Source organism: Cyanistes caeruleus, chromosome 15 (assembly GCF_971803275.1).
Source record: "Cyanistes caeruleus chromosome 15, bCyaCae1.hap1.1, whole genome shotgun sequence".
NCBI classification, from domain to species: Eukaryota; Metazoa; Chordata; class Aves; order Passeriformes; family Paridae; genus Cyanistes; species Cyanistes caeruleus.
The window spans coordinates 10583997-10604638 of NC_141715.1; the positions used below are offsets into that span (position 1 = coordinate 10583997).

General features: G+C 38.6%; 2 protein-coding genes across 15 annotated transcripts in view; both read right to left on the minus strand.

Moving 5' to 3' along the window:
- Positions 1–25: 25 nt before the first annotated feature.
- On the minus strand, positions 26–14197 carry MEIKIN (meiotic kinetochore factor). 4 transcript variants are annotated; one of them, XM_023936132.2, is made up of 14 exons: positions 13949–14197; positions 12401–12488; positions 12100–12178; positions 11033–11093; positions 10205–10387; positions 9650–9769; positions 9367–9406; positions 8060–8121; positions 7182–7276; positions 6674–6847; positions 6266–6346; positions 5618–5773; positions 5197–5320; positions 26–3323 (listed from the first exon to the last, which is right to left on the minus strand). In XM_023936132.2, the coding sequence occupies exons 1-14, from the start codon at positions 14121–14123 to the stop codon at positions 3277–3279; spliced, it is 1485 nt and encodes a 494-aa protein (XP_023791900.2). In that variant the 5' UTR covers positions 14124–14197; the 3' UTR covers positions 26–3276. The 4 variants fall into 4 exon arrangements, with proteins under 4 accessions (XP_023791900.2, XP_086707764.1, XP_086707766.1 ...); XM_086851638.1 differs by having other exon boundaries at positions 10205–10363; positions 13949–14189; XM_086851640.1 differs by lacking the exon at positions 6266–6346 and having other exon boundaries at positions 10205–10363; positions 13949–14189.
- Positions 14198–14685: 488 nt separating this feature from the next.
- Positions 14686–20642, minus strand: part of ACSL6 (acyl-CoA synthetase long chain family member 6) — a 56814-nt gene continuing 50857 nt past the window's right edge. For all 11 annotated transcript variants that reach the window (XM_086851633.1, XM_086851634.1, XM_086851632.1 and 8 more), the window contains one exon: positions 14686–19372. In XM_086851633.1, coding sequence (XP_086707759.1) covers positions 19232–19372 — 141 coding nt within the window. In that variant the 3' untranslated portion in view covers positions 14686–19231. The remainder of the gene's footprint in view (positions 19373–20642) is intronic.

The window sequence follows — 20642 nt, forward strand, 5'->3', positions numbered from 1 at the left end:
TTGTAAAATCAAAAGGATCTAAGCCTTTTTATAAAACTCTTTATTAGCAATACTTAAGTGGAACAGAAACCCTGGTAACAGTTAAACAACTCCTTCAGTGTCTCACTGTTCAGATGCAACCCTGCTAGGAAAGTTTAATTAAGGACTGACAAAACTGACTGACTCATCTGCTTTCCCTAGAAAATGGAATTAAGCTAAAACAATATATGACGTAAGATTAAATTAAGCAGATTATTTCAAAGGCATAACTTAGTGCATGTGTAACATCTACATAATGATTCTTCACAATCACCCATCTGTAGGAACTTCGTTTTCCATCTACCAGAAGTTGTAGACAATTCTAACACAAATCAGGAATTAATGTTTAGATGCATCTTTTCCCCCTTGTTCTATCCAGAAGACACGTGTCTGCCACGGATTTATAGATGACCAACCTTTACATCCTTTCACCACGTGGAAGCCTCCTGGCTTCAAGAGGAGTACATAAATACATAAATCTCAGATATAAAATGTCTCAAAGATGAAAAGTCCTCAGGGAACAAAACAAAATGATAGAATTTTGGCCAGGATATATAACTCAGCTTTCAGTAGTTTCACAACTTAGAGCAAAGAAGACTTAGCTAAGCTCAAGTGCATTACAATTCAAGCTGATGAAGTCCCTTTAAATATAATGAATTTATGTGTACATTCAGCATATTTTGATTTGGGCCCCAGACATCTCTCTTCTGTGTCTAAAGGCTATGAACTAAGCCAGAACCATTTGCATGTAAGGGTTTACCCTCCACCGGCCTCTACATGTACCTTTTTACATCTCCAGTACAAGAAACACCTCCCTCCATCTCTGAGTACTTGGAGTTAGTCTCATAGAAGTGCACTTCAGGTAACAAGAATAACTGAACAGTGTTAATGAGAAACCTCTTCCAGATTTATACAGTATATTTATTCAACATGCATCTTCCATGCACTATTCCTGCTGATAAAGAATTATCAGAGTTCTTGCATGGACTGACTTGCTGGAAGCAATTCCAGTCAAGCCATTAAGATTTCATCATGTCTGGGGTGTGACAGAGCAGCCCTAGTGACACTGAACAGATTCTTCTCCTGAATTACTGCACAAATAACCTCCTCTGTCCTACCCATTAATTGGCCATGACCCATAACCTTTATCTACCAATAAGGAAAAGCCAGTTTCCACTCTGAATGAAATTTTATGTAGCAATTTTTCAGCTGAAAACCAAACTATAGGAAAATGTCTTTCCTTTGAGAACAGCAGAACAAGAGTACAGATTGTTGCAGCCTCAAAATGAATTTCCTTCCCCGGGGCAAAGAGCTAGCCTGGCAATTAATTACACTTTCTCTAAGAGTCAGACAAAAGATGATAAGAAGTGGTGCTTTCATAACTGAAGGGAAGGACAAGAGATTGTGGTTCATGATATTTCTGTCCTCCTATACAGCCTCATCACATCAAGAAAAATAAAAGCAAACCCCAGCAACATTTAGGCTGCTACAGTCAATTCCACAGTTACAGACCATTTTCCTCTCTTGTACTTTCCAATTAGTTTAACAATATTAGTCTCTTTGTATAACACTACCAAATGGCCTCGGGCAAAATAAGTGTTTTTTTCCTGTGACTTCCAGAATACCCTTACAATAAACATATCTTTATTCTGGACCATCTTTTACTTGAATAATCATCATGAGCACAACTTACTAAATATGTAACCTTCAATTTTGCTTAAAGCTACATCAAGGAGCTCACCTCTGTCTCCTAGGGGCTCTAGATTCTCGCATAATTACTAGTGACTTTAGTAGACTTGCAAGAACAAGGATATTGATAATTAAAAGCATACCTGACAGGACTCCAAGGAGTTATTGGCAGAACTCATTCTACTAATGCTTAAAAGAAAAATAGCTTAATGGCATAATTTTTAACCGTGAGCCATTTAGAATGTTTATATAATACTTGTTCACAAACTAATCCAGCAGCAATTATTTGCACTTCCTTCTACCCCAGAGCAATGGAGAAAAGATCAGGGTTTGAACTTTCACAGGTATTTTCAAATGCAAACTACAGTTGTGGATTTTGTATGTCTTCCTGTCATGCTCTTTTTGGAAATACAAAACTATTTTCCAGGCTGATAACACTGAGAAACAAACTCAGACTTTTGAAAGCCATACCAGCATTCTGAAACATTGAAAAATTTCCTTTTTGTTCAGATAAAATCTGAGTAAAGGATTGTAGTAAGAACACTGTAGGAGTCCAAATTACTTTAATGTGTAATGAATTCTAGTGGAAAAAAATGTGGTTTTGACAATGTTTTCTGAGACATTCAGCACATTAAGAACAACATTTATGAATTAACAATCCACAAGCTGAACAGGAAGCCCTGGGAATTTGACTTGTGTGGACACAGTGTGAGCAGTAACCTGAAATTCCAGAATGTCAATATGCATCTCATCAAACAGTTCAGCTATTAAAGGGTTTTTCCCACCATTGTGGGCATTCATGTAAGGCATTTACTTTATCTAAGTCTGAAGCCACTAGAAGAAACAATGACCGAGAGATGAGGTATTACAACATACCTGAGATGAAACAAGAAGGACTCTGAAATGGCAATGGCTGGGCAGTGGATGTGCCCAGAATGGTGACAGTGCTGATCATTAGGAGCCAATTCAGAGTGATGATGGGGTGAAGGTGACCTGCATTCATGTTCAGAAATCAAATTACAGCAGAACACACAGTTCTGTACCTCCAAAGTTCTGTAGATCTAAGCATTCAAGGAGTTCAGTGGTGACATACATTGACTTCTGGGTCCCCAAGAGTACATGAATGCTTTCATAGTCACTTCTAGGATATGCAGTTACCTTCATAGCCAATATTAACACTTAAAGAGTTAACATCTGTAGATGCTAATGCTACTAGAGGAAACAAGAAATCTTGGCAGAGAGAGAGACAAAAGTAATTCTATTAAAGCAATTTGGTCTGCTGGTCTTCAGTCACACTTTTTAAAAATCTAAACAAACTGAAGAATCATCTTTATGGAATCCTTACAGAATAATGCCCAGAACAGGATCTAGCTGCTGTACAAAATAATTTAATATAAAGTATTTGAGTATTTACTAGCTTACTGAAACATGTAATACTAAATTTCAAACAACATACATAAAAAAAAAAAATACAACCATTATTCACTAGTTAGGAGTTCTGTTTTACCACCCTGCCACAGCAGCAAGACGGTCATTTCTTCTGTGAACTCCTGCTGACAGCCAAAAATCTCATCTTTGTTTACAGTAGATCCAATTTTTGGTACTTGTAATAGTATCTGGGAGAAAGAAAAGTGATAATTATCAATAAAGTGGTACATTCTCACATGTAAGAGAAAGCTCAATGATCTGACCAGCTGTTCAGATGTCCACTAGATATATTCAATGCTAGCATTTGTCTGGGAGGATCTGGATCTTGCAGATCTCATTTGCCAGTGAGAACAATAGTTTTGGGTATATGTACATTCCTAGTGAAGACCAGCATCATCTGAAAGACTCCTTGAGAACAAACATCCAGCATAAATCCCTCTGTTGCGGTCCGTATTTGTTTTAATAGTTTCATTGTTAATAGTTTATTTCTATGCTCCCCCATGTTTCCCCCAGAGCTGGTTTGCCCCTAAGTTGTATCCTCCCCTATGCTGCCCATCACTGTGACACAACTCCTTATTGCAGTACTTTCCCTGTCATTGTTCTGGACCCTTCCCTGTGAATCCCATCAGCCCAGCCCCCTTCCAATACCTCCCCTTTGCAAAGTCCCTATTCCTCAAGGCCCCTTTAGCCCACGTGACCTGTCCTCTTCTCCCCCTTATCCTCATTGGTTCCTATATTAGAAACCCCGTCTCATGTTCCTCCCCGGTGAGTTACTGATTAAGATTTTGTACCCACTCCCTGTATTTAATCCTGTGCACACAGGTGCTCAGGGCTCTTCTGTTCCTGACCCCTTTGGTACCAATAAACCCTTCCCTTCTGGAACCTCATATAGAGAGCCTCCTCCTTTCTCCTTCACCTGATCCCAGATGTTGGTTAGCAATCCTGCACCGTAGAGCAAGTGGCTCTAAAGGTTCTGCCTTCAGTAATTCCCATACTGAGGCAGTTGCCCATACCTGGCACAGCACTGGTGTCACACTCTGAGCTAGCCCAGATTCCAGTGAACCATGTCACCCCCCACCACAGTAGGGTCTAATTCCTGATACCAGCACCCTCTAGAAAAGGAGTAAGAAAACCAAACTATTGTTCTGACAACACTACTTGCTGATTTCCAATTCACTTGCCACCAAGTACAACCTGTGTTCTGTATGCAGGGCACATGACCTAGCATCCCAGTTCTTTGATTTGTACAGAAGCATCGGATGACTGTCATTAACTACATGCTTTCAAGCACTTCCCTGCATTCTAGATCCTGTATGTATGGTAATAAAGTAGGAAGACATTTTGACCTAAGAGACTGCAAATAAAAATTTTTGTGTGTTCAGTAATTTTGAAAGCTGCCACACTTATACAGTATCTTTGTATTGAATTAAAAGTGAATAAATGACACACAACTTGCAGGAAACTTGGAGAAGAACTGCTTTAAACTTTGGAAGACACATGCCATCCAGTGGTACACCAAGAAACTTCATGAGAGATGGGAAAGGGAGGGGCTTCAACCTCTTTGTTAAAGTGGTGAGACAGTTTTGTTCACAGTCTCATTTTTGTTTTAACAAAAACCAAGGAAGTGAAGAAAGGAGCTTTCCCTATGTTAAGGGTTTCAGAAGAAAATAACAGAAACCTTATGAGAAACAAGTAATTTTTAAAGAAAAACATTACTGATAATTTGAACTACTTTGGTAGAGGGATGGTAGTGAATACCAAAGTTCAACTCAGGCTTACCCTAGAAATAAAGCACAGAATAATAGTAAGGCCTTAATTGTGAAGTAGCCTATGACTATATTAATTCCTATGCTAAAGATCCTTGGATGAGAAAACGTTAGTGCAATTTTAATAAAGTACTATTGCACAAGAACACTATTAAGCCAGAGAGTTGAAGTTTTATGTATCTTTCATTCTTTTTAGCCTTGCAATTCAGACTGTTAAAAAAAGCCCAACAACCTTTAAACACACAACTAACCAGTCAGCATCTGCACAGTGTAGCAAGTCTATAAACTCCTTTACCTTCAGGTACTCCTTTGGGAAGGCAGAACTCTTTCCAGTTAATTGGAACTTGCTGGAGCTGGGAAGGCCTCTGGCCTGGTGACATTCTAACAATGGAGCAGATTTCTTGTCTGTCACACAGAGGCTGAAAAGATTAATGACATTTCATTCACACAGCTATTTCCACTGAAGAAATACTCTAAAACAGCTAAAAGCTTTCTTCTAGGGAAATTAGAGATTACATGTAGATTTCAAGGCATGTCACTAGAAAACATTTAAGACTACTTGTGTAGTAGTCAACATGCTATTAGAAAGGGTGATAGAAAGCTTCAAAGCTTTAAGCATTCTCTTTAGCAGTTTTGATACTGTAAGGATTAAATATACAGTACAATAGAAATTAGCATGATAAAACTGGATTTAAGAAGTGCAATAAAATCAGAACCTTTAAAATATTCTTTTCTTCTGGACTTTGAGGAATAATTTCTTTTTCTGAGCTCAGAGACACAGGACCAATTTCTTCTGAATTTACAAATGGACCTGTGGTATTCAGGAACAGGTCTTCCCCAGGTGAGGCTTTATACACCGGCGACAAGCTAAACTACAGCTCCGTTGAAATAAAAAAGATACAGGAATAAGTGCCCAGTTAAATAACAAACAACAATTCAGATTGGCTAATGCTTGTTGGCTCATGCAAAAGATATTCTATTGCTTAAATAAAAATTATTTAGGGATTCAGCAAGACCCTAATGTTCTCTATTTATTAATCTAATATGCACTAGCTCAAGAGTGAAGAGACAAGTGGCAGTACTGTACTGCTGAAGAATTCGAACTGCCATTTAAACATCAATTTTGAGTCAAAGAGTTTGTTCAAGTAAGGATACTAGTGCTGGTTTTACATTACATTTGCCAAAATACAAAACAAATTCCTAGATTAGGTTGTTTGGGGTTTTTTAATTGCTCAGAATTTGTCAGTTCGTTGTGCAATATGCAGTGTAACATATATATAGGCAGAAATGCAATGTGCCACAAGGAATGATTTCTTTGGTTCTAATTATTAAAAAAAAAAAAAAAAAAAAAGATAGACACTCACATCTAGCTCTAGAGGCTGAGCATTACCAGGATTTTTTAGGACTTTGTTTTCCTCCATGATTAGCATGGTGGAAGTCATTTGCTAAACAAAAACAGAACTCAGTATCAGTTTCAAAGTCTGCTGCTTATTATTACTCTCACAGTATTTTCCTAATATACAATACTTTAACAACTCCATTTAGAATCATTACTAGTTCTTCAGTTTTAAGTATGGAATTCCTGTCATTCAGGAGTTTTTTTGCTCTTATGCTCTCCAAAATTAAGACCAAGAATTAGTTTACTGCAGCATAGACATTTCAGATGTGGCACTTTCTGCCACTTATCCTATTTAATTGTAATTTCGGTCAGGATTCACAACTCCCACTTCCATTCCATGCCTGGAATGGGGTGGCACAATGGGAATACTCACCTCCACAGCATCTGTGCATTTGGTTGGCAGAACTTCTGCTGTCAACCCCTTTGATCTGACTGACGTGTCTTCTGGAGCATCAAGCTGCCTAAACATTGATGAACCTTCTTCTAAGGAATTAAAACTGCTTTTTCCTTTCTTCCGCCTTTTGGCTTTAGCTGTTTGTTTATCATGCTAAATAGTGAAACAATTACATTTTGTGTTACAAAGTGAATCTCTACAGCCTGGTAAGCACTAAAAAAAAGAGTCCCCCTGTCATAGTCAATCTCTACACAACCCATTTCAGTACTACTGACACAGCCAGTCTGAAAAACAGTGAGCTTGGGGACATCCATGATTACCGCTCTATTGAGAGGGAGAGGCAAGCTACATGTCCACTCTGCCCTGGCTGCAAACACCGCTTTACAAATGTAGCAGGAATTACTATTCCTCCAGGTGGAGTTTTCCACCCAAACAAGGAGAAAATCATTTGTGTTACAACCTCACAGATTTATTAAGGATCTTTCACCTTGCTTTCCGGTCCTAATGGTGAAGAACAGTGCATACCACTTTTTAGGTCTGGAGTTCTCTCTCTTGCAGCTGTTATTTTACAGAGTTTTTTTCCTGTGACAGATTTCCAACACATTAATTAACTTTGAGATAAAGACAACAGCTACTCCCCATCCCATGTCTTACAGGATGGTTTCTAAAGAGGAATAATTGCAAAGCCACCCATGTAAACACAGTTCTTTCCTCCAATATAACCCTGGTCTCCTCCCCACCATCAGGACTGCTTTACCTCTCTCCCATTCTGTAAACAAGTTTGCTTATTAATCTTGTGTTCACCTGGCTATTTACAGCTGGGTAAATACTGTGGGATCAGAGACTGCATAATCACAGCAGTCCTTACCAGCAGCAACTTCTGCTGCCATTACACTCCAAATTAAGCAGGGGGATATAATGTGGTACCTGGGCTACACAGAGAATTGTATCTGTACAGGTCAGAACTGTAGTTACATCAGGGACTCAAACGTATTTGTGATGCTGATATGAAATAGACTCAAGTAAAGAGCACAACACAAACAGTTGTGTTCCTGGGTAAGGTAAGTAAGGAATGTCAATTTTCATTGAGCATCATGGGTGATTAAATGGAAAAATGCAGGGTCTGAGACTTCAGTTGGTTGGTTGTTTTTGTTATCTTCTCCTAACACACTAATTAGAACCAAGTCCTATTTGCTGGGATGATTTTTCAATATACACTTTACCTTCTAGACACAACTGAGTTTAGTATGTGCTGGAAGACAAATGACACAGCAGAAGCCTGGTTTAGATACTGTGCAATCGTTTAAGTTTGGGTAGAATATTCTGTTCTCACAGCTAGTACAACTACTTCAGGTCATATTTTACCTGCCAGTGTAGTTGAAATGCTTACTGCTGAAGAACTGTAATAGCAATTTGATGATCTCTTTCTAGAAGAGGAGAAAAAGAAAAGAAGAACTATTCTGAATTAATGTTAATATTAAAAAAATACTATTAATAAGAAAATCCTAGGAGTGAAAAGGGATAAATCTTATTTTAAAAAAATATTGTCAAGGAGTTACTTAATCACCCTTTACAGTTATTTGATAGTTTATCAAGTCACACATCTTATCATTAGGATTGTCACAATTTAAGACCCTCAGAAGACTCACTAAATACTTAGCACTTCAGCATTCAAGGACAGAACACGTTTAAGGAGGATGCAGGGGAAATTAGGTTTACAAGAAAATTCAGAATCAATTGGACAGAGATCTTTAACACTAAGACGGATATGTGTTATGAATGAAAATGTCTGCATATAAGACTGGAAGGAGAAGCACAAGGGTTAAAAGAAATGATGCTGTTCCTAAAAAAACATTCATGTTCCTCAGGTTTTTATATCAGAACCTGAAGGCGGCACTGTGACAAGGCCAAGTATAGAAGACCCTTCTCTGTGATAAAACCTTACCACAGACAACTTGTCAGAGAAAACCTGGCATCCAGCAACAGGAGGGTGTCAACAGGGTGTCAGCACAGCGCACACACACCCCCCCCCCATTGTACTTATTGGCAGATGTATTCCAAGTAAGAAAATACTATCAACAGGCAGTAACCTGGCCCAAGATTATAATATAAAGTCAGCAGGATTTCAAAGCAAAGGAGCTCCCCATGTAAAGCTGATGATTCCTAAAGAACATAAAAGACCTGCCCATAAACTGATTTTACTCTGGGCAAGCACAGAATGTCAGACTTAAAGAAGACTTGACAACAGATACCCTTCACCCTCTACCACAGAGACAAGCCTGGCCAGACTACCTTAGCACACCCCTCTTGCTGTGACTGAATGAAATCTGACAGAATCAGTGCAATTTCATAAAAACAACTTATTTAGCTGTTTGTTTTTTATGGATTTTGTAAATAAATGTCATCTCCTTCCATAAAATCCTTCATTGAGTTCTCTTACATCGATTTCCCTACAGTTGCAAGGCCAAACTAGAAATCTGTAAGGCAAACTCTTCCCTGACCAGTTTCAAATTTCACCAATACCAAAGTTAAGGAAGACACAGGTAGCTGAAACTCCACAGAAGTGTCTGCAGGAGCAGAGGCTTATTTGTAACGGCCTTTCTTTTAAGCATCACTCAAAAGAGAAGAGTCTAAACATTTAGGTGCATCAAAGAGTCTGCTGTAGTGATTACCTTGCCACGCATCGGTCTGGAAAATCCTCTGGTACAGGTTCTGAAATAAACCCAAAACATGAAAGCTAAACTTTAAATGCCAGCTTTGACCAGATAATTTTTTAGTGCAAACTAACTTATAAAGCACAATATTGGAAGCAAACACAGACCACTAGCAGAGAGCTGCCCTCTATTATGCAGAAGACTTTACATAAAATGATCATTATATATTTTATAAAGGTTCTGCACACCAGAGTGAAATTTGTTTATGTTTATATCCTGAAGTATTGTAGAAAAGAATTACCTAATATTGCTGAAAGATTTGAGATCTGTGGTATCTTATCTATGGTCACTGCTTTGCTGGAGTCCAGGAGAGTAGAGTTCTTGTACTTGCCAAGGTCCATGGAGTAAAAATTGCCTCTTTCTGGACATAAAAAATACAAGTGCAGATTTCTTATGCTGAATTTCATTGAGTTATTAAATTTATGACCAAACTGAAAGCAATCACATTTGCAAGACGGGAACTAAAAAGCAAAATTAAAGCACTGTCTTGGCTCAAACAGCTGCAGAAAAGTTAGGAAGGAATTTGACTGAACACACATTTGTGGGTCATTCCCAATAAACAGCTTGTATCAACAGTGAATACTTTATGTTTAAAGTAGGATTCAAATTACACAAGGACCTGATTAACACCAGATTAAAGGAAAGATACACAGATTTCATGTTGAGCACGGGTTTATAGCAAAGATGTGACCCAGTGAGTCACACTAAGGGAGGCCGCTAATCTCTCTACTGTAGACAGTCTCCCCACATTTTCTACATCAAATAAAACTGAAAAAAAGTCACCCAAAAGTGTCACCCAAATCATCATCTCTGAATGCTTCAGGGGATGAATAAGTCTTCAGGCTGTCATTTCTGAATGTTTCAGGGGATGAATAAGTCTTCAGGCTGTTGCTAGCAGTGCTATAATCTGCAGCTGAATCTTCATCTAAACAATCTATCAGAAAGGTGGAAACACCTGTGGGAAGAGTAATTTCTGTACCTAGAGAAAGAGACAAAAAAGCTGGCTAAAAAAACCTATCATCTTGTACAAACCATCAGGATTTCCTTATCTGAGTTTCATTCCTGTAATGAACTAAGTATTGTCATGTCAGTATCTCATAATGAGTCATAATACAGTTAAAGAAGCAAACAAAGGGCATCCTTTGTTTATTTCCATACACTACCATAAGCCAAGAGAAGATACCTTCTTCGCCCAAGGCTCACAAGACATACTTTAAGAATTTAGCCCCCAGCAGGGTAATTCTTAAATAGGTCACAAGCTTTTAGAAATGCAGGTTTGAGTAAACTGAAGAAATTGTGTTCACGACTAGTTCTGTCAATGATCAAATCAAGATCATGTGGTTTCCAACAGGCTGGGCTCAACACTGTCTCAGGCGCTGTGGGTCTGTCTGTGCTGCCTGCAACCAATTCATGCGAGCCCAGCCACAGGCTGCAGTAACAGGCAGAAGTCCAGCCAGTGGTGTCAAAACCTTCACTTTCTAATATCACACAGTCAGAACCAGTACAACAGCACAGAACAAGACCAGTACTTCTCCAGAAATAAAATTATATAATGAATTTTACATTTAGTTTATTACTGATATAAAATATATTTAATAATATAATGTATTGCCATTATACTCACTTGACGTCACTTCAGCGTTTTTCAAACATCCTTTACTTTCAAAGTTGATTATTTTGGATTCCTAAAATTAAAAGAGCAATATAAACAACCTGAGAAAACTGAAAATAGACAAAGAAAGGCATTTAAATATCATCCTTCATTAGCAGATGCTGAGAAAACTCACTGTTTAGTTCTTCAGCACTTAAGCCTGCTAATCACAGTGTAATTTTAGCAGGATTTTTCATGCACATTAGCGAATCCGCAATCTTACAGCTCTAAAATTCAAGGCGACTATCCCATCGTTTGATTCTGCAATCTTTGCTGGATGAAACTGCTGTTGTAGGCAGACTAATATCAACTGAACTTATGCACAACAGAGGTAAAGTATTGAACTTTATTGTCTTTTGATTTTATTTTTTTTCAGGTACCCAGTCCTCACTTTCAGAGGAAAAGTTACACCATTTCTGTAAATACAAACATCTATGATGTGTAAGCAGTAGATTCTACAAAACTAGACATTTTGTAGAAAATGTAAATAATTGGTACACTAGAGAAGAGCCAACATTTTAAAGAAAAGTAAATCTTATACCAGTATCACCTATGCCCTTTGCTGCAGCAGATTTCAGTTCAAATACACCCAGTTCACTATTCTCTTGCCATTGCAGTATTAACTGTCCTGTAACACTTCTGTACCATCATCTCAAATGACCTCATTCCAGTTTTAGTAACACAAGAGCATCAGGGACCTGTTAAATGTCTGTGCCCGACCTAGAAGTGAGCAACTCTCTGGAATCACAATCTGCTGATATCTCTTGCACACAACACAATTCCTACAGGCTTGTCTTGTTCAGGATAACTAGTACTGATGTTTTCTCAGGCATCCAGTAGCTCCAACAGCTTTTATTCTGGTCAAAGACACAGAAAATGTAATCCAAAATACAGGACCAAGTTCAGCCTGAAAAATGTCTGGGTACACACAGACATAATTCATAGGAAATTTTACCTGAACAGAGAAAGAAATTAATGTGTCACACTTCTCTGATTTATCCTCCATCCCTAGTAGGTAAAAAGCAAGCCAGCATTCTCACCTTCAGTGGTACACTTCTTTCTTCTTGCTCCTTTTCTTTTATCTTGAAATCTGTTGTTTCTCTGACAGTCACCTGATTACTGCAGTTGAAGAACAGAACCAAATTCAATCACAGAGCTACACTGTTTTAGACAAAAACAACAACTTTAAAATGTCTTTACAGGGTGTCAATAAATAATCTGACAAACATCAGTGCATTGATAATTCAGACTGCTCTGTTCCAAGAGCCATCTCACAAGGCAAAACAATGCAATTTATTAACAAGTCTTAACAATGTTGTGTTTGAATGAGTTCTAGCTAACCTTTGCTTGCATGAAGAGCTCTCTTCAGTATATTCAACGTTTTCTTTAATTTTTGGTAGATTTTTCCCACTGAACTTTTTCTGCAGGCCTACAGAATAAATATTTATTTCAGTAATGATATTTTCAATATTAGAATTATATTATTATTTCTAACAGGGAACCTTTAGCTGTTCCCACTTTTACACTCAATACTTTTTGACTGTATTATCACTAACAATGTAAAATCTGAATTTACTTGTTTCAGCAGTATATCAAGACAAATCAAAAAGAAGACATAAAGAAATACTTCTTGTGTTTTAGAAATCTGTTGATTAAAAGGAAAAAACTCCACCACCTTGGAAGCAATCTTTACCTTGATTCAAAGTAGTTTTGAGTATAAATCAGTTTTAAATGGAGTTTATTAGGAGCATCAAGGATGTCTACATAAACTGGTCCTCACTCTGTATAATCCCAAATGGCATTAATGACACAATAAATCAGTAACCAGCAAATTTCAGAGACATATTTTCTTATCCTAAAACTAATTTTATAAGCCATTTAGCTTTGTGCTTTGCTTTCATTACCTAAGAGCTAGAAACAGTCACACTTTCTAGAGTTACACTTCTATGACCTCAAAGGATCCCCACACTAAAACCTGGGTCTGAGTCACTGCATTTCCCCAGGGCCACACAGCGCCCTTCAGCTGAAGCTTCCTGGGAATTCAGGACAGGAGGACATATGGACAGGACTCATCCTTCTCTTTCTTTTTTCCAAACATATGGAAGACCTCCAGGCAGCTGGTTGCACTCAGTCCTGTGCACAGGAGCACTAAATACATACAAGAGCAGGAGCCAGCAGAGCAGGAACAAGGAAATAACAATGTTCCCTGTACTCTCTAACAGCAAAGCTTTACTTTTAAATTACCAAGATCAGCCCAAGATCAAGACATCCCACGCTGGTCTTCCCCATACTCTGTTAGCCTTCACTTGATTCCTATCCCTTCCCTTGAACTGCCGTGTTTTCCTTAACAGGTCTCAAATTCTTAGCTTGGTATCTGCTGCACTGCGTTCAACAACGAGGCAGCTCCTTTTGAGTAACTACTTTAAGCAATTCTTAAAATATTCTCTCAAAGGTAAGCAAGGCTTTTGTCGTGACATTTCTCAGTGCTCCCTTTCAACTCGATTAAATAGAGGGGAGGCACTTTACAAAAGGAAAAATCTTACCTATTGCTAACTAGCAGCTAAAATACAAGTAACACTCCTGTTTTCAGAACAGCAGTTTGCTTTCTACAAGTGGTGAGAGACATGGATAACAAGAAACCACTTCCCAATCTCACACAGGACCCGCTGCGCTGGGCACAATCCTTTGTGTGAGGAACAAACCTTTTTTGGGACACCGAGGACGCTATCTGTAAAAATCTTGGCCGGATTACCCTGCCCAACATCTTGCCCCACGAGAGCAAACCGGACAAAGCACATAGCAGGGTCCTCTTTCGCCCACGCATTCCCGTCGGTACCGGCCCAGCCTCCTGCACCCCAAGCCCCAACGCCACCCGGGAGAGGCGCTTACAGGCAGGCTCAGGCCCGCGAGGCTCCGTGCTCCCGAACAGGCGCCGCCGGCACATCTGGGAGACACCGGCGCGGCTGCCCGGGAGAGCGGCCGCCCCCGGCAGAGGGGAGGCCCGGCGCTTCTTCCACGGTGCTTTCCCGGGGCAGGGGCCGCGGACCCTGCGGCCCCGCTCCATGGCAACCCGAGCCCCCGCAGCCACCCCCGGCCGCGGCCCCTCAGGCCGCACCGCCCCCGCGTCCCCAGCCCGCATGCGCGGGGCGGCCGCACGCGCCCCGCCGTGAGGGCCCGGCCCTCATGAGGGACCCGCTGTGGGCAGGGACACCTGCACCGGACCCGGTGCCTTCGTGACTCGTTCGACCCTGCCTGGAACACTCCCAGGGCAACCTATGACAGCGCCCCACCGCCCTCACATGGAAAAAACTCGTGTATGAAAATTGAGTAAATAAATCTTGTGTGTGATAATCCCTGTACTGATCCGGCCCCGTGTTTCAGCTTCAGTTTGTAAGAGAGGAGGAATATCGTTGCTTCGTTACCTGAAAAAATAGAGCATACAGAATCATAGAATGATTTGGGTTAAAGGGACCCCAAATACAGAGCTGTTCCAACCCCCTGCCATGGGCAGGGACGCCTTCTGCTACACCAGGCTGTTCCAAGCCTCGTCCAAGCTGGCTTTGGGCACTTCCAGGCGTTTCTGGATACCCGAGAAAGGGAGATACAAGTGCACACAAAAACCGGAATAGAGCCCGAATGCTTTGAAACTTTATTGGTTTAGACACAGTCTGAAAAAAATACTAAGCATTCCCAATTGTCAATTCATAATTAACAAGCATATACATTTGGTTATATGATTATTGATTTAAAATTTTAAAAATGAAACCATTACAGAAAGACTTCTGCATCTTCAGAGAACTTAGCAATAGTTTGTTTTCATAGGAGATTGCTAAAATGAATCTCATGTCTCAATATGATTTTGGTCGTTACTTTATTTTACATAATTTATTTTTACAATACGTTTAGTTTAGGCACACATATGAATTCCGAATGACTTCATACCGATGATGAGGAGAAAGTGCTGGAGGAACAACAGATTTTATAAAAGAGCTTTTATTGTATGTCAGTTCACAAGAAAATCTTATGAGCAGTTTTGAGAAAGGTGAGAATTTAGTTCTTTACAAAAAATTTCCATAGATGATTTTTTGATATACATGCTAATATACCAAAACTGAAAAATTTTATTAAGTTAGGAATTTTTTTACACAAACGTGTATGTTAAATTTTACCTCCCTTCACTTTCAGTTGAAAATACAATAGGCAACACTTACCAAAATGCCTCATTTGTTGGCTGCTTTTACATTGCTAAAATACATAACAAAAACCTGAAATGAAGGGCTTAAAGGGGCTCCAGATGCCTCAGAAAACATTTTTCTTTGGAAGAATTTGAGGGATCTAAAACTTTTTCACTTCTGGGCTACAGATATCCAGACTTCTCTGAAAAGCTTCATCGTTTCACAGGTGCAGAAGTGGTATAGAAACCACCAGATGTGCAAAATACTGAAGAACATTCAAAGAAGAAAAAATTATTTAATTCTGATTTTTTTCCCAGTGAAAATCAAAGAGACCTAAAGATACAAAAAGTATGCCAATAGAATTGCCTCTAATTAAAATGCTTTTTCAATTTCTTTCTAAGGCATCAAGAGGTCTTTAAGTAACCTATTACCATGCAAAAATAGTATATTCTTTCCCATTTTACTTTCATCTTGTAGCATTTATTTACATATAGATCAGCAGTTTGTGCTTTTAACACATGTAAAACTAAAAAAAAAAAAAAAAAGGTAACTTAATTTTTTCATTCCAGAGGTTAAGGTCAGATTATTTTGTTGCACATGAGATTTTTATATTCATGGCAAAAACAAGACTGGACTTTACTGTTGCTGATAGGATACTGACTAACAGTGAGGGCAGATTGCAAAATGGTACTTCATCAAAAAAACTTACCATCTCTGTCCCACCTGATGTGCATCAAACATTTTAACCTGCAAATGTGCCTTTCAGGACAGAATTATTCCATGTAATTTCTGCCCATATGGGGTTAAAGACTCTGGTCTGTTTTCTGCTCACACTTTGTGCATTCTGGCAGAGCAGATTTTTCTTTGTGCAATATATCAAGCAAAGAACATATAAAATATATAACTAAGCAAGTCTCTTCCTGAAAAATGTATTTTATGTGGTTTTTTTTATATATAAGAGATTCTTCCAGTGATTCCACAGGCATAGCACCAGGCCCAGGAAGACCCTCCCATGTTTAATGTGCCCAAGAATGTAGTACCGCAACTGTAAAACTGACTGCAAAAAGAGCTGCCACTCTTTAAGATGAATAATTGAAACTAATTTTGTAATTAGTTATCTTAAGGTAAAAAAAACCAAAAAAAACCAACTGGTTATTGGACAGCCCTGGGGATTTTATCTTGGTGGTCACAAGAAGTTTTTCATTTTAAGAAAGCTCAATACAAAATAAATATTCCTGGAATTTGAAGAGAAGCAGGATTGAGCCTAGTTCATGCCTTATGCATGTCTCTTTTTCAAATGTTAATCTCTTACAACATCGTTATTACTGTGGTAAGAGTGTGACCTGCAGAGGAAAATCTGATTATACAAGTATAAAAGAGAGCTTTTAGTTTATTTATATAATTTTTCACAAGTTCTGAAAACATTCACACTTTTGGTGTGACAAAAACTAACTCAGATTTTGCATCATCCAAGTGTGGCCAGATCTGCATTTTTTTCTTTCTTATTCTTTTGGTGTTCATATATTTGGTTCTAGTGCATCTGACATTCTGCATCAAATACCAAAAGAAGAATATTATTCAGCATCATATATGTAAAAATAACAGCCATCTAAGCTGTAAATAAACTAATATTGGGGTCTTCTATACTTATACAGAGTTTAGTTTGTCCCAAAAAGCCTGAAATCATCTTACAAGAAAAGTAAATTAAATTCAAATTGCAAAAAAATATCAGTGAAAAATAGCTTTTCTCTATTTACTTAGATGACTAGGGTTTGGGGTCTTTTATTTAAAACTGTTGCATTAAAACAAACAGGAAATTGTACTGAATTTAATTCTCCATTGCTCTGAAGGTTGTGCATGTAATGACTGTCTTTTGGCTGATACAAAAAGGATATGAACTGAACTCCACTGAGATAAAAATCCTTTATGACTTGACCTAAAGAACCAGATTTTATGCAGTAATCTCTAACCTCCATTAATGTGGCACACACAAATTCCCCAGGAATGCTATTGCATTATTATATACATTGGTGAAAAATTATGATCCCATCAGATCTCAGATATTTCTTTACTTGCTTTGGACTGATTTGAGTCATTGCACTGAAATCAAATGAGGAACCAGGTACATAAAGTGATTCAGGTGCATAAAGGGATCAAACACACATTTGATAAATCAAACTGCCACATTCTTCGAATCATTATGTTACTGATACAGTTTCCTATGTATCTTTTTATTCTGAAATCACTGCAATAAATCAGTCTTCATATAACACTAACTCAATTCACTAACTTAATTCAATTTCATTTAGAAGCATGCAACAGCACTTCAGAGAGAAAATAAGATACTGTTTAGATTAAAAATTTAAACTTTTAGCTTCAAAAGTCTACAGTGGATTCCACTATAAAAGAGAAAATAAGTGTGCATCCACTGTCCTAGCAAAGATCTAGCAGGCACACCTCCATGCTAGTATGCACTGGTGCAACAAACATCAGCTAGTAAAATATACAGATATTTAGGACCCTGTTTAGCAGAAAGAAGCCATCAACAGTCCAAGTATTCAAGCAACTTGACAGTTTTCTCTTTGCCTTGCACCGTGCTTTGTACCAAGAGAGAGCTCTACAGTCTGTTCCTACTCCTTGTGAGACTTACCCCTTTCTGACAACCACTGAAATCTAAGGTTTTATCCAGACAACTTGCTGGTTATTCCAGAGAGGCTATTGCAAGCAATGCCAGTGGGACTTGATGATTCCAGATGTCTGACCATAAAGACGTTCTCATAAATAACAGCCCTTTCTGCCACCACTTCCACTGTTCTGCCATACAGTCGACACCTTGCACAGTGATGGCTAACACAGCCTTTAGCCCATCCCTGTGAGTCTTTTGGGCCAGTATTCCTTCCCCTTCCATGGCCAGACAAAGGATGCCCTCCACTGCTGCACCTCAGGCTGGCCTTTTCCCAAACCCTTTCATTTTGCTAAGCCCCATCCAGAATCACAGTTTATTCCTTGTGCTCCATTTCTTTAGTGCTGTTTCTGAAAGGGAGTTAGTTCAGCTGGAACGCGCAGTATTAGCAGCACGTGAAGTAATAAATTAGGGACTGGGAGCATATGGATTATCGTGAATTCCCACCTAAAGCCACCACAGAGCCAGTGATGCTTTTGCAACCTTCTCAGTTTGAGCAGTTTAGATGTCTGTGAGTGCACTGGACTGAAGAAGCCCTAATGCTGAATCTGCATACCATGAATAAACTGTGTTTGGATGAAAATAGAGGGAATACTGTGCTATTGCTTCCTACCTTGTTCTTGTAATTTCAAGGTAACATTAATCCATTAAATGCAATATACTAATAGGTCTATTAAGTACACATAGTGTGAAATTCCTTCCTATTTTTGTTCTGGTTGTTAAGTCATCAATGATTAAATAAAATCAATGTAATTTACGTCTTGAAAAATAGAAAAACTATCACTTAATATATAAACCAATATCCAGCTTGAGGTTCCAAATCAGAGAAAACAGACTTTTACTTTCACCATCAATCACTGATTATTTGAGTTAGACCACATTATTGAATTATTTATGATTTTAGTTTCTAATATATTAGGTTATATACAATCAAGTATCAACAGACATACCTGAATTTTTCCCTATTTTAATTAGAAATGTTTGTAGTTATTTATAAGATAAGCTTCCGTAGTTTACTTGGCCATAAATTGAAATTTCTGCATATTTTGTGGCAATTTAGCATAACTTTTAGTAGTGCCTTACTGTGTATCTAAAGTAAAAAAGAAATTTTATCACACCTGATGACAAAAAGAAGGGAAAATATGGTTAGTGATGAAATCCTAGAAAAATGAAAGGCTCAAATGTAAGATTCAGATGCATTTGTAATGTAAGATTCAGTATCCATTTCAGCAGTGTTGTTCTGGCTCTGTACTTTTTGAGTATTATTCTAATATTGCTATGAAGTCTATTATTCAGAAGATTCTTCCTGTGATTTCAGATGGAAATGCTTGAATATAGCTCTTCTATTTGTTTTTTGAAGTAATCTCTCAGTTCTGGTCTCTTAGCCTTTAATGTTGGTGTCAACAAACCGTTTTGCACTGAGAACATATCGGAGTGAATATAAATGGCTTTGACCTAAAATAAAAGAGGAATATATTTATGGCAAAGGTTACAGGCATCACACTGAATAAACATTCATTTTTTTGCTGTGCTTCCCTCCGGTGGTGCCTCAAGTCCAGGGCACTTTTCTGCTGAGTCCCCAGGATTTCCGTCCCCTGCCCGCAGAAGGGAGCTCTCCAAGAGAATGAGCACATAATTTTCTGTATGAAAGCAAGGCCAGAGCACAGCAAGGCAGCACACAAGAGACAGTGTGATATCGTCACTGCAGTTTCACACAGCTGAAAGGCAGTGGGGGAGAGGGCAAAGGCAGGGAGTTGTGCTAGGAAACTTCAACTCCACTGCAAAAGTAAACAGCACTGATTTAATCTTGCAAAATTATCATGAAGGTTTGCAGGCACAAAGTGTGTACATGATGATATTCTTTAGCTAATTAAAAGTGATACAAATCTTTTAGCCTGTGCAAATGGCATTTCACAAGGCTGCCCTTGTTTGAGACAGTGGCTCTGAGCACAGTGGGGAGCTTGGCAGCACAGATGGGAATGAGCTCTTCCTTCCCAGGCTGGTGTGGGAGAAAGTAGAAAACTGCTGTGTGACTGGTCAGAGTCCACTGATTTAAGACAAAATTCCCCAGCCATCTGCTACTTTTGTGATTTCCCAAGCCAGATTGCTTTGCAGTTTGTTTGGCTGGCAGTTGCAGCAATACAGGCTGCAAATCCATTTTCTATTCCTTAAATATGTGAGTCATCTTTCCCTGCAAGCATTGTGGTCGAGGCCCTGCCCCCATACAATCCTTCATAAATCAGTGTTTGCACTATTAATGCTCCCCCATTTGCTGCACTAGCTTTCAGATGCTGGAAGCTGATGGTTATAGAAGCCACACTTGCCATTCCCAAGACAGAGACCCAAGCTGCAGAGGATGATAAAGAGTATCCCCATAAACAGGGGATCCCATCCCACCAGAACATTTGCCACAGTATCTGGCTCAAAGTATCTGGTTTTCAGATTACATATTGCAACAGAGATGAAGTTCTGAAGCCCTTCAATTTTGCAAACTGTATAATTTATTTTTTATTCTATTATTATTTTCTTCCAATTTTTAGAAAGATGAAGGCTTTCCTCACTACTTTACACTTGATTAATTGAAAACTGCTGGTGGAATCAATTACTTGAGGCTATTTCATATTGTGAAGAGCATGACAGAGGCAAAAAAAGACTTATTAGCATAGACAATTATGTACATTAAAAACTATGCTTTATACTGAATTATTTTAAAATAAATTTCTTT

Bases quoted from the DNA above. Each gene is read 5' to 3' on its own strand.
- MEIKIN (XM_023936132.2), bottom strand. From the start codon at position 14,123: ATGGAGCGGGGCCGCAGGGTCCGCGGCCCCTGCCCCGGGAAAGCACCG. The intron at 5,774-6,265 runs GTGAGTGTCTAT...ACGGAGCTGTAG, and splicing joins CTCAGCCTCTAGAGCTAGAT to TTTAGCTTGTCGCCGGTGTA. The intron at 5,321-5,617 runs GTTCTGATTTTA...TAATCTTTTCAG, and splicing joins AAGAAAAGAATATTTTAAAG to CCTCTGTGTGACAGACAAGA.